Source organism: Leguminivora glycinivorella, chromosome 12, assembly GCF_023078275.1.
Source record: "Leguminivora glycinivorella isolate SPB_JAAS2020 chromosome 12, LegGlyc_1.1, whole genome shotgun sequence".
NCBI lineage: Eukaryota > Metazoa > Arthropoda > Insecta > Lepidoptera > Tortricidae > Leguminivora > Leguminivora glycinivorella.
Window position 1 is genome coordinate 12,206,596 of NC_062982.1, and position 14,303 is coordinate 12,220,898.

The 14,303-nt window shown below is 36.4% G+C and overlaps 3 protein-coding genes across 3 annotated transcripts; 1 reads left to right on the forward strand and 2 right to left on the reverse strand.

The window, feature by feature from the left end:
* Nucleotides 1–330: 330 nt before the first annotated feature.
* LOC125231740 (RNA exonuclease 5) lies at nt 331–2,369 on the reverse strand. The gene is made up of 2 exons (XM_048137303.1): nt 2,194–2,369; nt 331–2,118 (listed from the first exon to the last, which is right to left on the reverse strand). The coding sequence occupies exons 1-2, from the start codon at nt 2,246–2,248 to the stop codon at nt 440–442; spliced, it is 1,734 nt and encodes a 577-aa protein (XP_047993260.1). The 5' UTR covers nt 2,249–2,369; the 3' UTR covers nt 331–439.
* Nucleotides 2,370–6,570: 4,201 nt separating this feature from the next.
* LOC125231902 (acyl-protein thioesterase 1) lies at nt 6,571–10,316 on the reverse strand. The gene is made up of 5 exons (XM_048137501.1): nt 10,136–10,316; nt 10,019–10,050; nt 9,723–9,936; nt 9,320–9,493; nt 6,571–7,061 (listed from the first exon to the last, which is right to left on the reverse strand). Exons 1-5 carry the CDS (start codon nt 10,184–10,186, stop codon nt 6,870–6,872), a joined length of 663 nt encoding a protein of 220 aa, XP_047993458.1. The 5' UTR covers nt 10,187–10,316; the 3' UTR covers nt 6,571–6,869.
* Nucleotides 10,317–10,712: 396 nt separating this feature from the next.
* On the forward strand, nt 10,713–12,548 carry LOC125231903. The gene is given in 3 exon segments (XM_048137502.1): nt 10,713–10,889; nt 11,158–11,369; nt 11,372–12,548. Coding segments are annotated over 2 exon segments (639 nt in total). The 5' UTR covers nt 10,713–10,889; nt 11,158–11,165; the 3' UTR covers nt 11,807–12,548.
* Nucleotides 12,549–14,303: the final 1,755 nt, after the last annotated feature.

The window sequence follows — 14,303 nt, forward strand, 5'->3', positions numbered from 1 at the left end:
ACCAAATTAGTGTAGTAGCTATGCCCTATAAGATGTATTGGCGCATTGGAAGAGTTAGGGGGGTTTTGCACTAGACAGCCATGGTTATTGACTGTGAGCAGGTATTTATGTTTAAGGCTGACTGGTAATATTTTACATATTTTGAAAAGTAACCTAGAGTTTCCTTTACATTTTGCTTTGGTTTTATTGTTAACTAGTAATAAGAAAGGATTATTCAAAATTTACGTCTTAAGGGGGTGAAACGGGTGTCCAAAGTTTGAATAATATTACTTTTAGTAGGTACGCGGGCGAAGCCACGGGAAAAAGCTAGTGATGGAATAAAATCTTAAATTGAATTATTCAAATGTTTTAATACCAAATACCACATTTTGGTACAATATAACATTCATTGATAAATCATATTACGTTCATTAGACTTAACTAACTAATATTAGGCAAGCTATAAACTACTTTTGATCTTTACCATAGCAAGTCCATTATCATCAGTGGTTCCACCAAACATGATAGCACACAGTGCAGCATGCGGCAGGCTGCTCCACACGGTTTGTATCCAGGTATCTATTTGCTCCATTTGTTTACTCTCATTTTCACTATCAATCTCTAGTTTCAAATGTGCCATAGAAAAGTTATACTCCTTCACGGATTCAGCTAATGTTGAAATTACTTCATCAACCCCATCAACAGTTTTCAGTTTAACCCTTTTTGGTTTCACTTTCTTTAGTTGAGAACTCAAGCTTTCTTTAGCTTGGGTCAGGTATGTGTGATAATCACCAGTAATGTTGTCACAGCCAACAACTAAAGAAGTTTTCTTTTGCTCTATCATATGGTTAAATATTGATAAAGCATATTCTTTAGCAATTTTGAGTTTATAGTTCTCTTTGTATTTTTCCCTGTTGGTATGCACAGCATCTCCAAATTCTATGCTATTACTTAATTTAAGTTGTACTAGTTTGAGTGCTGCCAGTGAGTCTTCTACAGAACAATGGCCATTTTTGCTTGATTGGATATCCAGTTTCAAAAATTCTCTTGCTAATGCTTTGAGCTTAGGTTTGCGAGTTCTTTCTCCAGTAAAATTAAAGATTACACTAGTATCTATTACATATGGATGCATCATCCTCAAAGCATGTAAATCTAAGTTTAAGGATTGTCCTACTAATATTGCGTCTGGGGGCAACAGCTCTCTGATTTCTTTTTGGACATCTTCAAGACGCTTGGTCACATCACTCAATAGACTCTTTGTTATCCCAGAGAATCTTGTTAAGTAGTCTGTAATATCATTATACGGCTTTACAAGAGAATCATAGATCATATTGTGTTTTTCATCTACTAATGACACTCGAGTCAGCTCAGAGCCTGCATTGGTAATGCACATTTCACAATCTAGACCAAACATGGGGGATTTATCTGTAACTGGCATGTATTTATCTTTTGTCATGACATAATCTGAGTAAGCACTCTCCAGCTTGCCTTTTAATGGGACTGGGAACGATTCCTCTATCAGTTGCCATGCAGACAGCAATAATTGTGTTCTTGGAAATTTATCTTCTGAACTGATTTCAAGCGACTCATTGACATCCCCCGTGATGGGAAATACTGCTCTCATCATGATCATCAAATCCTTTCTTGCTTCAAGAGCCAAGTTCATACTTCCATACTTTTGAATCAGAATTTCTTTTTCATTTTCTGATAGAGGTACTAATGCAAGCTCTTGGACCAGAGAACCTCCATACACCGATGGTGTTAAGACTTCCACATAATCTTCAAAGATTTTTCTAGTCTTAGGGAATTTATCTTGTAATTTATTCCAATGCTGTATAGAAATGCCCTCCAGCACGACACATGTAGTTTGCTTGATATTATTGCATTTGTCAAGCACATACCACCGAGGTGGTTGCGCTAAGTTCAGGTTCCCCAGCAATGAATGCAGTAACACGTACTGTATATCAGTGAGGGTTAACGGGATTCTTTCGCTACTAGTAGTTGACAAAGAAGAGGTCTCACCTGCGGTTTTTAGCCTAAACTTAGGCATATGCTTCGGACGAGCCCGTTTATTCTCATTTGCGTCAATGAAGGAGTCGCCAGTTCCATTTTGAGCTTCTTTTCTCAAACTGTCTTGCGCTGAAAGGTTAGAAAAATAATTTAAGACCTTTACTTAATTTCTCAACTCTACGCCTATAGTTTGCGATTACTTACGTTGACTATTAGCGTTGCTTTTACGTCGTTTTTTTGGTGTCGGACAGTCTCCCATATTTTAAAGAATCAAATTAGATGCCTTGGGAATATAAATTGTGTACTTTATAATAATCCGTAAGTATCGTAAACATTCGGAACTGGAGCAAGAGAACATCGGACAGAACACGCGCTCGGCTTGGCTATCAGTAATGTCAGTGTCAACACTGTCAACTGTCAATGTCAAAATACAGAAAATGCCACAGACTACAAATTTGAAACAAAATCCAAACTAGTCCCATCATTCATTCGGTATAAAAAAATTGTTTGTCTGTAAAGTCGGTTTACGGACGGTAGTTTAACGTGATAACGTCAAACATTACAGTAGTATAGACAGGGGCGGTCAGAGTATAGCAAAAGGGGCCCGATTCTGGGACTTTTTTCACGTTTTTTTATTTATTTATTTATTTATTAAAAATACACAAAAGTTAACAGTATTTCACCAAAGCACTTATGTGGTAATATAATTATGTACATGTTAAATTGACATAAATAAAAGCAAACACACTTAAAAGTTAAACTATGGTTATTACATTAATAACCTAAGGAGTGTAGAGTCTATGAACCTTAAGAGTTTTCTGTAAAACACACCAACACTATCAGCAAATATGTCAATATCGTCTGTCTCCAACATGATGCGGTTAAGAGCAGCTCGGGCTCGAGCGGTGCGCCGGCCGCCGCGAAAAGGCGCCGCCGCCGCCGCGCCGACACCGCGCCCGGCATGCCAACCACCACATTCGCTCTTGGCACTTGCAGCCCCATTCTCTCAAGCACGGATGCGTCATCTACTCTATGGTGAAACAGTTGGCGGTAATGCATAATATGCAGCAGTTTCCGTCTGGTTTCTAGAGTTTGAAGACCAACCATTCCTGTTACGAATAGAGATGGATACATATATGGGTAATATCCGTACAGTCGTTTGTAAATGTGCCTACAGAACTTCCTCTGCACTCTTTCTAGCATAGTGTTTTGTTCTTATTAGAAAGAATGCATTAAAATAAGCATCTTTTATAAATTAAAGTTTTTTTTTAAAACCTACTAATTTAGGAGTTAGAGTGGTGCAAAGTTGCAAAATTTTCCCGTAGCATTACTAAGGCGCCAGAGACAGAAAGCGATATCGACGGAGCCCCGCTTATTACAGAAACTGCACAGAATAGGAGCCTTCGTCCGTTTGAAGATACCTAACGAACCTAACCTATACCTATATAAAAGTCGTCATTTTGTATCCTAGACCGTTTGCGAGACACGCGTTAATTTTATTAAAGTGCTAGTGCCATTTACTAATCTTAGAACCCTAATATCTCAGTAAATATTAATGGAGAAGAAAAAGTTTATATAACAAAACATCCTTATTTAAATTGGTTATATTGGTAAAAAAAATCTCTGGCGCCTTAGTAAATACTATGGGAAAATTCGCAACTTCGTACTGCTCTAACTCCTAAATAAGTAGGTTTTTCAAACAACTTCATTCTATAAAAGATGCTTATTTTAATGCAATCTTTCATGTTTTTAAATTACAAACACTCAAAAATAATAAACACGGGCGCGCCATCTGTCGCAGCTGTGGTGCTTTACTCAGGCCACACGCTACAACCATACCGACTTTTGTGTCAAAGTGACAGTCAGCAATGTCAGATTCCACATTGGTCATTAATTTTGGAATCAGCACCCCCTAAAACCTATTTTACGACACCCATGATGCCTTTTGTGTCAAAGTGACAGTCAGCAATGTCAGATTCCACATTGTTCATTAATTTTGGAATCAGCACCCTCTAAAACCCATTTTACGACACCCGTGACGACTTTTGTGTCAAAGTGACAGTCAGCAATGTCAGATTCCAAATTGGTTATTAATTTTGGAAGCAGCACCCCCTAAAACCTATTTTACGACACCCATGACGACTTTTGTGTCAAAGTGACAGTCAGCAATGTCAGATTCCACATTGTTCATTAATTTTGGAATCAGCACTCCCTAAAACCTATTTTACGACACCCATGATGCCTTTTGTGTCAAAGTGACAGTCAGCAATGTCAGATTCCACATTGTTCATTAATTTTGGAATCAGCACCCTCTAAAACCCATTTTACGACACCCGTGACGACTTTTGTGTCAAAGTGACAGTCAGCAATGTCAGATTCCAAATTGGTTATTAATTTTGGAATCAGCACCCCCTAAAACCTATTTTACGACACCCATGACGACTTTTGTGTCAAAGTGACAGTCAGCAATGTCAGATTCCAAATTGGTCATTAATTTTGGAATCAGCACCCCCTAAAACCTATTTTACGACACCCATGATGACTTTTGTGTCAAAGTGACAGTCAGCAATCTGAGGTACTACATATTTGTAATCTGAAAGTAATCAAGTCAATAATTTCAGTTATTTTAAATCGACTATGATTCCGAATTATTGGTAATAGTAATTATTGTATAGATGATTAGTGATTCCTTTATATGTAATGGTAATTTACCGTTTCACTTGATTACATTACAAGTAATCTGACACCCAGTAGTGGATTACAAAGTAAAATCAAGTAATCGTGTAATCCGGAATCGATTACGATTTGCCCATCTCTGCGGCGCTGCTGCAAGTTTTGAGACAGAAGTATATGCTAGAAAGAGATGCAGATATTTGCCACTCACTCTTACCTATAGTTGCGTCTCAAAACTTGCAGCAATAACTTGCTTAACGAGAACAACACACGGGCGCGCCATCTGTCCCAGCTGTGGTGCTTTACTCAGGCCACACGCTATAACCATACCGAGCGCATCGATCAGCCGCTTAGTTCCAACGCGCGCCAATAGATGGCGCAAAAACTATATTGCGAAACGGGACAATGACGTCATCTTTTTCGTGCATGCTGCCCGTAGTAACGAGTTATTAGACGTTATCACGTCAAAATGTAATGGTGCTAACACACGAATTAGATAATGTATTAAAAAGGGCCGGATATATGCTAGTCATTTCTCTTTTTGGTAGGGTGGAGGTTTCCACAGATAAGATACAAATGACACACGAATTTCCACCGAATTTGAAAACTAGTGTTGCTAGCCCGCGATTTTTCAAATTTGCCGCCTGTTTTTAGTGACAAGATTTGGTTGACGGTCTATATTTTCAGTGTCATGTGCCGGAAGTTGTTAAAATAGCAATATGGCCATATGGCCATGTACCAACGAATGGAAATCCACATTGACAGCGCATTAGCACTAGGTATTTTCTTGAAAACTTTCATACAAAAAGTACTGAGGTTGACTGAAATAGCATAGCAAGTTTCCTTGAAAATACGATGGTAAAAATATTATGCATTTTACCTGTAAGTATATTCATTAATTGTTGCAAAAATAGATCATTCTGGTAGAACAATGGAAATTAGAATGAACATTCAATCAACTTTTGTACATGACAATACACTAACAGAAGTACAAGCGCGGATCCAGCTTCGTGCCCAGGGGGGGGTCACGTGGTAAAGGCCCGGGGCGCCAGGGGGGGTCACGTGGTCTATTTGTATGGCAAACTTAGACTCCAAACATGACCCCCCCCCTGGATCCGCGCATGCAGAAGTAGTGTAGGTATGTACATATAATATACACGGTGTAACATGAGGAAACCGAAAGATTTTTTTCTGAGGGCAAAATAAAGATAAAATGTTATATGATGACGTCAAGCAAAATTTTGCCAAAAAAAAGTTTTTTTGTGTATTTTTTTGGATGTATTTTCACATAAAAAGTAAACGTTATTCGTAATAACCGGCACTTAAATAAAAGTTTAACATTTTTTTTAAAGTACCTACTTTTTTGCAACGAGTTACTAGTTAAGTTACCTACTTTTTGATATCTATCAACGAGGATAGTTAGATTATGTCCGATAACAGCATCATCACCAATTCACCATCAAAACAGGGTTTTGTTCTGAGAAATAATAAGTATTTGTTTTTTTTTTTAAATACTTATGCTCTGAAAGTAACGATCCAGAAAAGTTTATATGACATTTTACTCTTCTAATACGTTGTTAAAATTATTCGGTTTACTCATGTTACACCGTGTATCTACTGGTCAGACCAATTAGGTAACGTGGCATTATCTGCAGCGATTTGTTAGCGCTGATTGTGAAAGCTTTAAAATAAATTTAATAAATAACAGTTAATAGTTTCCGCAATCAAAATCGCTGCCATGTTGTTACCTTGGTCTGACTATTGGTGGAAGTGAACCAAGTAGTCAATCTTGCAGTATTGGTAGGTATTAGATCTAGATCTAGCTAGAATTACTCACAACCTCCATTTATAAAGTCGCAAGGCTTTTGTATTTGAATATGAAATAGATTCTACTTCAAACAAACAAAAGACATTTCTGTAGATGTAATCCTTGAACTTTATTTTGTACTAACTTCACATAACTCAAAGATATCTAATTACAAGTACTCATAGATATAATACACTATATTTGGTAAGTCGCGTCGAGTATCGCTGATTTCATTTAGACAATTGGATCTCGATTATTGGATTGAATGTGCTGAACTGCTAATACATTTGGTTAGGTACATACATACTATTTCATTTTTGTAGGTAAAATTTTATTTCATAAGGATAAAAATAATTAACTTTCTTGAAGCCAACGCTTCGGAAAATAGTATACTTAGTGTTTATTTAGAGGCAGGTATCGTCCTTTCAATGAATGCCCGCATATCTTTAAGTTCGGCCTCTGATGAGGAGTGTGTGAGTCCCTGGTACGTGGTGAACTCGATGTTCTTCATGAAGGTTTTGAGGAAGGACGCGGTCATTTGACCCCACTTGAAGGGGACTACTGGGTCGCAGTCACCGTGAGCTTGGAATATCTGAAATAAGAATAAATAGGTATGTAAAGGCTACATTGGGTAATGTAAAAGCTCGGCTATTTAGGATAGATTGGTAAAAGATTTCAAATAAAATAACCGTAACATATTTATCCAAGGTCGCCACAGATGACACCTTGCAAAAAATGTTCTATATCGGGTGTTCCGGCGTGGTATTTAGTCATGTACCTTCTGAATATCACGATCTCTATATCATGTTGTGCGGCTGGGGTGTGGAGTTGTGGGGCACACGATTTCGTATCATAAAATACCCCATAGTCGGGTTGTCGGCATTGAATTTGTTCAAAATCATGTTCAATATAATATAAAAGGGTTGGAATGCCTATACATTATATTGCACCAAAAAATGCCTTTAATTATTATTATTTACTTTATTTCTTTTCTGTAATGATTCTTTATGGCATTTCAGCATTTTTGCAAAGGCTAAGGTCAAGTTGTGTAGGTAAGTACATAAAATAAAACATTAGCATAATTAATAATTCAATGCGCCAGGTCTTAGGTCTTAGTTTATTGCATTAAACTGGCCTTGGATGAAATTCACTGGATTTGAATGCATACAATAGAATTTCATTTCATTACGTATGTATAAATAGTATAATTAAGTGATTATACGACTATACGTATGTGACGTTCTCAAAAGGTATCACATTGTCGCTTCCTATAAGGACGAAATTTGCTTGTACACATACAATAAATCTGTGCGAGCGTCCTTATGCTTCAACCTTTTACTTGAGAACGTCACCACGTCAAATTTATACTGTATTATATAATTAGAAAACCATGCAGCCTTGTATTTGACCGCAGAGATAACGCAGGTCTACGTTTTAACTCTATTTGCTTTTTGTGTAGTCCCGATGTTCTCCTTTATTAGTCACAATTCTCAAGCGATTTTCGTGAATTGTTTATTTATTATTTATTTATATAAACTTTATTGCATACAAAAAAATGTACAAAAGGCGAACATAAGTCCATAAAGTTCAGCAGTGACTTGAAGAACTAAGTGTTTTTCACTTTCGCGTTTTTTAAGAATATCGCGAAGGGTTCCAGCTCACAGAGCCAAGAATAGGATAACAACAAGACATCGCTTGGCGATCATAAAGTTCATTAGTTGCGTTAAACCGCGGTTTATTTGGTTACGGGCGAATGTATACAAAGAAACAAACATGTATTTATATCGTGAGATAACACCGTCATATATGTATTTATAATTTTTGGTAGCTGCAATTTAATTCTTAGTAAAGTAAAACTCGAGAGATATGAATTTTTGGTGCCGTGACCAGGATGTTTGGTAGGCTTTCAGGCTCTATTTTCTATAAGCTTATCAACCGAATGCAGTGAAAGTCCTCCTTTTAGCTTTGGCAAAAATAAATCGTATGTTTTTGAAAGCAGAATTAGATAAATATATAGATTAGATAAGAACGGTTTTTTTTGGCGATACAGATTTTAGACCTTTCAAATAGACCGTAAATAATAGAGTGGCAAACGTTAATAGACAACCTGAAGTGACATTAAAACAAATATGAACATCATAAACATACTAATTAGGTAGGTTGTTGCTAGAAAACTGCAAAATGTATTAAAAACAATGCTCATTGCTTACACGCGCTGTATGTGTTTCCAGTCATATGTAAGGATGCCATAAAAATCTAATATAAAAAAAGATCTTCAAAGTCAAACAATTCATTTTTTTCAGATAGTTGTCTGTATATATACAACAACACAAAGCGATTTTGAGATTACATTAGCATAAATGTGCATTTAATGGTATGTAGTGACATTAAGTTATGTTTTTTGTAGGTATGTAATTCATTGCCCTGATTATAGCACAAGTTAAAACTAAGAATTATAGAAAATGGAATTATAAAAAATATTAAAATAAAAATGATCCATGATCTTTAGAAATGGAACAATAATTGTTAAAAATAAAGGCAACAATTTGTATAATTGCTGCTAAACATCCAGAAGATTCTTGAATTTACATGTCATAAAAAAATTCAACCAAATCAGTAGCTTATGATCTCTTATGAGGCAATATTAATAAGGTAGTGTGTGATGTCAGTGATGTGTGTGCCCCTAGAGAATTAGACTTGTTAACTGATAGACAAACAATCACTAACTAGAGCCTCAGTAAAGAAATACATAAATTAAGGTGTTAAGTCCGCCACTTGTATGATTGCTAATTTGAGGAATAAAGTTTATGTAAAAAAAGAAATACTTTATATACATATTATTATCCATACCGGTAAGTCCAAAGGTGCCTTGACCGCATCAGGGAAATGGGCGTGCCTTGGAAGCCAGCAAGACAAAGAAATCACTCCAGCCAGTGGTTGAGGGTAAGTCAGGGCCGAATGTAAAGCTAAAGCTCCACCTTGGGAGAATCCACCAAGAAGCACCCGGTTTGCAGGTATGCCAGCCTGTAAAAATAGTATTTATTATGTGTTTTTCTATTAAAATTTACAATACCAATACAAAACGAAATTTTTAAAATCTTTGAATGTTGAACACAGATGTTATTTATTTATCATTTTATTAGGGTCTGTAATAGATTTGAAGATCTATTTTAAGTTACCTATTATAAATCATTAAAAATATATTTATCCTAGAACCTATTAATCATTACAGCAGAATATTTCTAGTACTTACTTTAATCTCATCTGAAATCAAACCATGAATTAGGCCTGTAGCCCTCATGATTCCTTCTTCATCTTCAGGAGCAGTAGCGTCCAGGGTCCGCAGGTCGAACCATGACGGCATCCGGAACCCAGCGTTCAGCGTCACTGGGATCGTGGCAGCCGTCGGGCAAATTACTTTTACGTGAGGCCCCCTTATTGCGGCGATCGTGCTCGCCCATCCGTGGCTAAAAAGTACTTTGCGATTATCACTTTTTATTCAAGGAAGTTGATCTATGATATAATATCATATTATTATACAATACTAACCCAGTATCACCAAGTCCGTGTAAAAAAATAAGCTGAAACATAACATACCATAAAAACAGGACTTTAATCTCGCTAATTTTATCTCATTTCATTAAAGTAGTATCTCATGGGACTTACGGATGCTGTTTGTTTTGCGGTTGCTGCGATAATCACAGGATTCGGTTCCATTTCGTAATGAAATTATCGAATTTGTGATAATCAATACAGTTTTCCGCTACTACACGTACTTCAATAGACTAAACAGCACACTAGCAGAGGTGCGCTGTGAATTCTGTCTTCTGCTGAAAGCAAAGCAGCCTACTGCCACAGACAAACACGAACTGTCAGTTTTGACTTTCATTTGTAGCGCTGCGTTCCAATACAAAGAATATAATACTAAATAGTTCCAATAACAACTTACGAGTGAGTTTTATGCGGTGTGATAGTCTGTTAGCGTTTTAAATAATCACTCATGTTGGTATCCTTCACAGTCCATGCGGCATCTATAGCTTTCTTTGTGAGTACTATTTCCTGGAACAACAAAGATTTCTCATCTGTGGGAGTGATAAACAAAGCGTACTATTTTGCATTTTCGTAATTATTCACTAATTTTGTGGTTATTTATGATTATAATTGGCGCTGGTAGATTAAACGACATCTTGATTGAGCGGTAAGTCATAAAATAAACATACTATCACGTTATAAACACGGATTCATAGCAATTGTTCTAGAAGTTGACAAGACATTTGTAGAGTCGTATTTGCTTACTCAATAATTTTAAACTATTTTTATCTTGCATCCTATTCAATATTAATTGTCATGTGTATGAATCATAGAATGCAAATATTTACAAAGCTATCTGCCATGCCATGATCCTGCATCCTGCCAAATAGTACGCGGGAAAGTGATGTGATGTTTATTTCTTACGTGTTGTTTGGCCCAATTGACTGACACAGACAGATTCATTCAATTGATTCACATACACTGCCTACAACACTTTCACAAGTTAATGTCACTATTTGATCCAAATTGGCAAAACCCGACATGTTGATAAATTTATTAATGAATTTATAATATTTATATATTTTAAATGTCCCTTCATATAACCAATGCGTTAATTGTACAAAGTATTTCATTATACATATTTTTTATATTTGCAGTTTGCATTATGGCTAAAGAAGACATATCACTACCAGTGGAAATGGGGAAATTGGAAATTCAACCTGTGAAAAGCAAAAACAACACTGACTCTAACCCATTTTTCCACTCGCAGCCACAGCAAAGAAAACATTTGGTTCCAAGAAGCACTCAAACATTAAGATGTCATTGCTCAACCCAAAGAAACAAGAGTTCCATATCAATCTGCAAAAAGAAAAAAATAATAAAATTCTTAAAAAACCAGTTTTGAAATTGTTACAAAACTACTGTAAAGATACTGAAGAATCTCACAACTGCTGTTCATATCCTAATAAAATAGTCACTTCACAGCTAGAAACTGTGACTTCCGAAAATTCTGTCTTGTGTGCACTAGTGCAAAACTGCAATCAATTGAGAATATCTTCTGAACGGGATAATGCGGCAATTGCTAATACAAGCAATGATACAAAATGGTGGAATAAAGAGATACCTTGCAACAGTACTCAGAGCAGAGAATCGGTAACAGACAAAAGTAGAGCTGGCCCCTCTTGTTCTCAGGAGGCTCTCAATCCCCCATGTGATGTCACTATTGATGAATTAGCTAGTTACTTTGAAACTTTTGTCCATATACCTAAAAAAATGTCTTCAATGGCTGAAATGATGTATATTTGAACTATGTTTACACTCAGACCTTGTGTTAATTTCTTTCAGTATAATTATATGAAAAACAACACTCCTTTGGTCAATAAAATTAATCCATATATGTATTATTAATAATGATAATTATTTTTTCACATTCAATTATGTTACTTTTTATGCCATGTGAAACAATATAAAAGCTTAATTAATATAGTTTGATAGAATCAGTTGCATGTAGATATTGCAAGTAGGAATTAAATATTACTATTTTTCTATTGTTGGAACATTTTGGCTGACACACTATAAAGTGTTAAATTAAGCACAATAAGTTTTAAATAGGCAACGAGTCTGACCAGTCCCAATATTGTTATAATATGTAATTATTATTTTATATGTCTGGTGCCACCTATGATAAAGTGGGTTACAATAAAAACAATTGTATTTGTAAGTAGGTAATCCAAATGCATGTAATTCTCTGTCTGCCTGGTAGCTTTCCTTGGATGACAATTTAGCCAATTAAGTTTATATGACTGATGGTTATTTTCATGAATTGACACAGGCTATTTTGTAATACCTGGAATTCTATCCTGAGCAAGGAAGAGGAAAATTGGCATGTTTAAAATAAAATTAATTAGCAGCTTATTGTTGCAAATTTTAACTAAAGTCATTTGACTATCAATTTTTATAATTGAATTAACCCATTATTCATTGAATTGAATGTGTAAAATATATAGGTACCAATACTATTGTTGAACAATAAAATATTTTATACAAAAGTAAATACCATTATTTTATTTAAATACCCACAAGATTTTTTTAATGAAAATATATATTCTTCTATGTAGTCATTACGTAATTTGATGGATTTAGTTTTATATAAGCATTATTGGTATCACATCACTACTTGCACTTACTAGATTTTTGTCAGTGTTTTGATTCTTCTTTCTGAATATGTTTTGATTCTACATAATTTGGTTGCAATTCGTTTAATTCGAGTTGTTCACAACTTTCTTTTGGTCGACTCTGGCTTGCAGCTACCATTTCACTCTCCGCACGACTTAAACTATTGGATTGATTGCTCAATTTAAATATAAGCTAGAATGAAAAGAGAAAGCACTGACTGTAGGTGGTGTAGATTATATCTCTAGTGATTAGTAAAGAAGTTATGAAGTAATTTGTAGATTGCAGACAGATAGATTCGCATGTATAACACAACGACTAAGCAGTCAAGTAGCCTACAACCATGTAGTACCTACCTATGTGCCTGTATTGCACTGTTGGATAGGTGCCCTGACCGTAACTAACGCCTAAGCATCTCTAAATCTCTTAAAGGCCGGCAACGCATTTACAACCCCTTTGATGATGCAGATGTCGACGGTAATCGCATACCGTCAAAATGGTTATCGGTGTGATATTGCTAATAATGAAGTCAGACTCGTGTTGGGGTGGTGGGTCGTCGTCATTCAAGGTCAAATTACTTTACCCACTAGTGGATAAAATGCGTTTTTACCCGCTGGTATTAAAGGACAAAACACGTGTTTCCGAGCTAGTGAGGAGAAAACGCATTTTTTGCGTTGTAGTTTCCTCGCTATAGTGAGGGGAAAAGTTTTGTGTTACACTCGGGTGCAATGTATTTTACTTCTCGTGTGTTAAAAAACTCGCAAGTTCAGGATTCTATTCTCGAACCACTCGCTTCGCTCGTGGTTCAACTATAGATTCCTTTCACTTGCTCGTTTTTCAATTCCACACTCGGCGTTAAAATACAACTTTGCCCCCTTGTATAACAAATAACTATTAGGCAGCGTTCCCACTTAAGCGTCGCGTGTCTCGGGGCGCGCAACGGACGTCTGCGCCACGCCGCCTCAGTGTAATTCAAAAAACGTCTCCTCAGTACATTTTGTATAGGAAGGACGTAAGACGCGCCCCAGGTGGCTGGCGTGGCGGCGGCGTGGCGCGCGCCGTGCCGCTTGGCGGCGCGTCTTACGTCCTTCCTATACAAAATGTACTGAGGAGACGTTTTTTGAATTACACTGAGGCGGCGTGGCGCAGACGTCCGTTGCGCGCCCCGAGACACGCGACGCTTAAGTGGGAACGCTGCCTTAGCAACCGCCTCGTTAGTAAAAAGGTACCTACTACCTATAAAGCATTATTTGCCTACCTTGTAAAATTTCGGTTTCTCGCATAACCATAACAAGAATACAGAGGCAATCACGAGACTAATCGTAAATATTAAATAATTAGAAGAATATCTAAATGCCCCAAAAAATAAATCGCGAATAAAAATATCGTTTTTCATTGCATTTATTGATATGAGACGATGATCAACTGCTGTAATCTAATGTTATGAACTTATGATAGAAGACGTCTAATTTGACTGATCATCTTTCTTTACTCCCTAAAGAGGTTGTATAGGTAATATAATGAAAGAGTTGTATTGTATGTGCTGGTCACAGCATAGGGAGCATGGAAATTCCAGGGGAATACAGATCACATACCTTTGTTTTCTTGTGCATTTGCAATGCATTTAAGG

What these genes read in the sequence shown, in the direction of transcription:
- LOC125231740 (XM_048137303.1), bottom strand. Translation starts at nt 2,248, where the DNA reads ATGGGAGACTGTCCGACACCAAAAAAACGACGTAAAAGCAACGCTAAT. An exon ending in AAGCAACGCTAATAGTCAAC is followed by an intron (nt 2,119 to 2,193) that starts GTAAGTAATCGC and finishes CTAACCTTTCAG; the next exon opens with CGCAAGACAGTTTGAGAAAA.
- LOC125231902 (XM_048137501.1), bottom strand. Translation starts at nt 10,186, where the DNA reads ATGGAACCGAATCCTGTGATTATCGCAGCAACCGCAAAACAAACAGCA. An exon ending in CCGCAAAACAAACAGCATCC is followed by an intron (nt 10,051 to 10,135) that starts GTAAGTCCCATG and finishes GTTATGTTTCAG; the next exon opens with CTTATTTTTTTACACGGACT. An exon ending in CACGGACTTGGTGATACTGG is followed by an intron (nt 9,937 to 10,018) that starts GTTAGTATTGTA and finishes AGTACTTTTTAG; the next exon opens with CCACGGATGGGCGAGCACGA.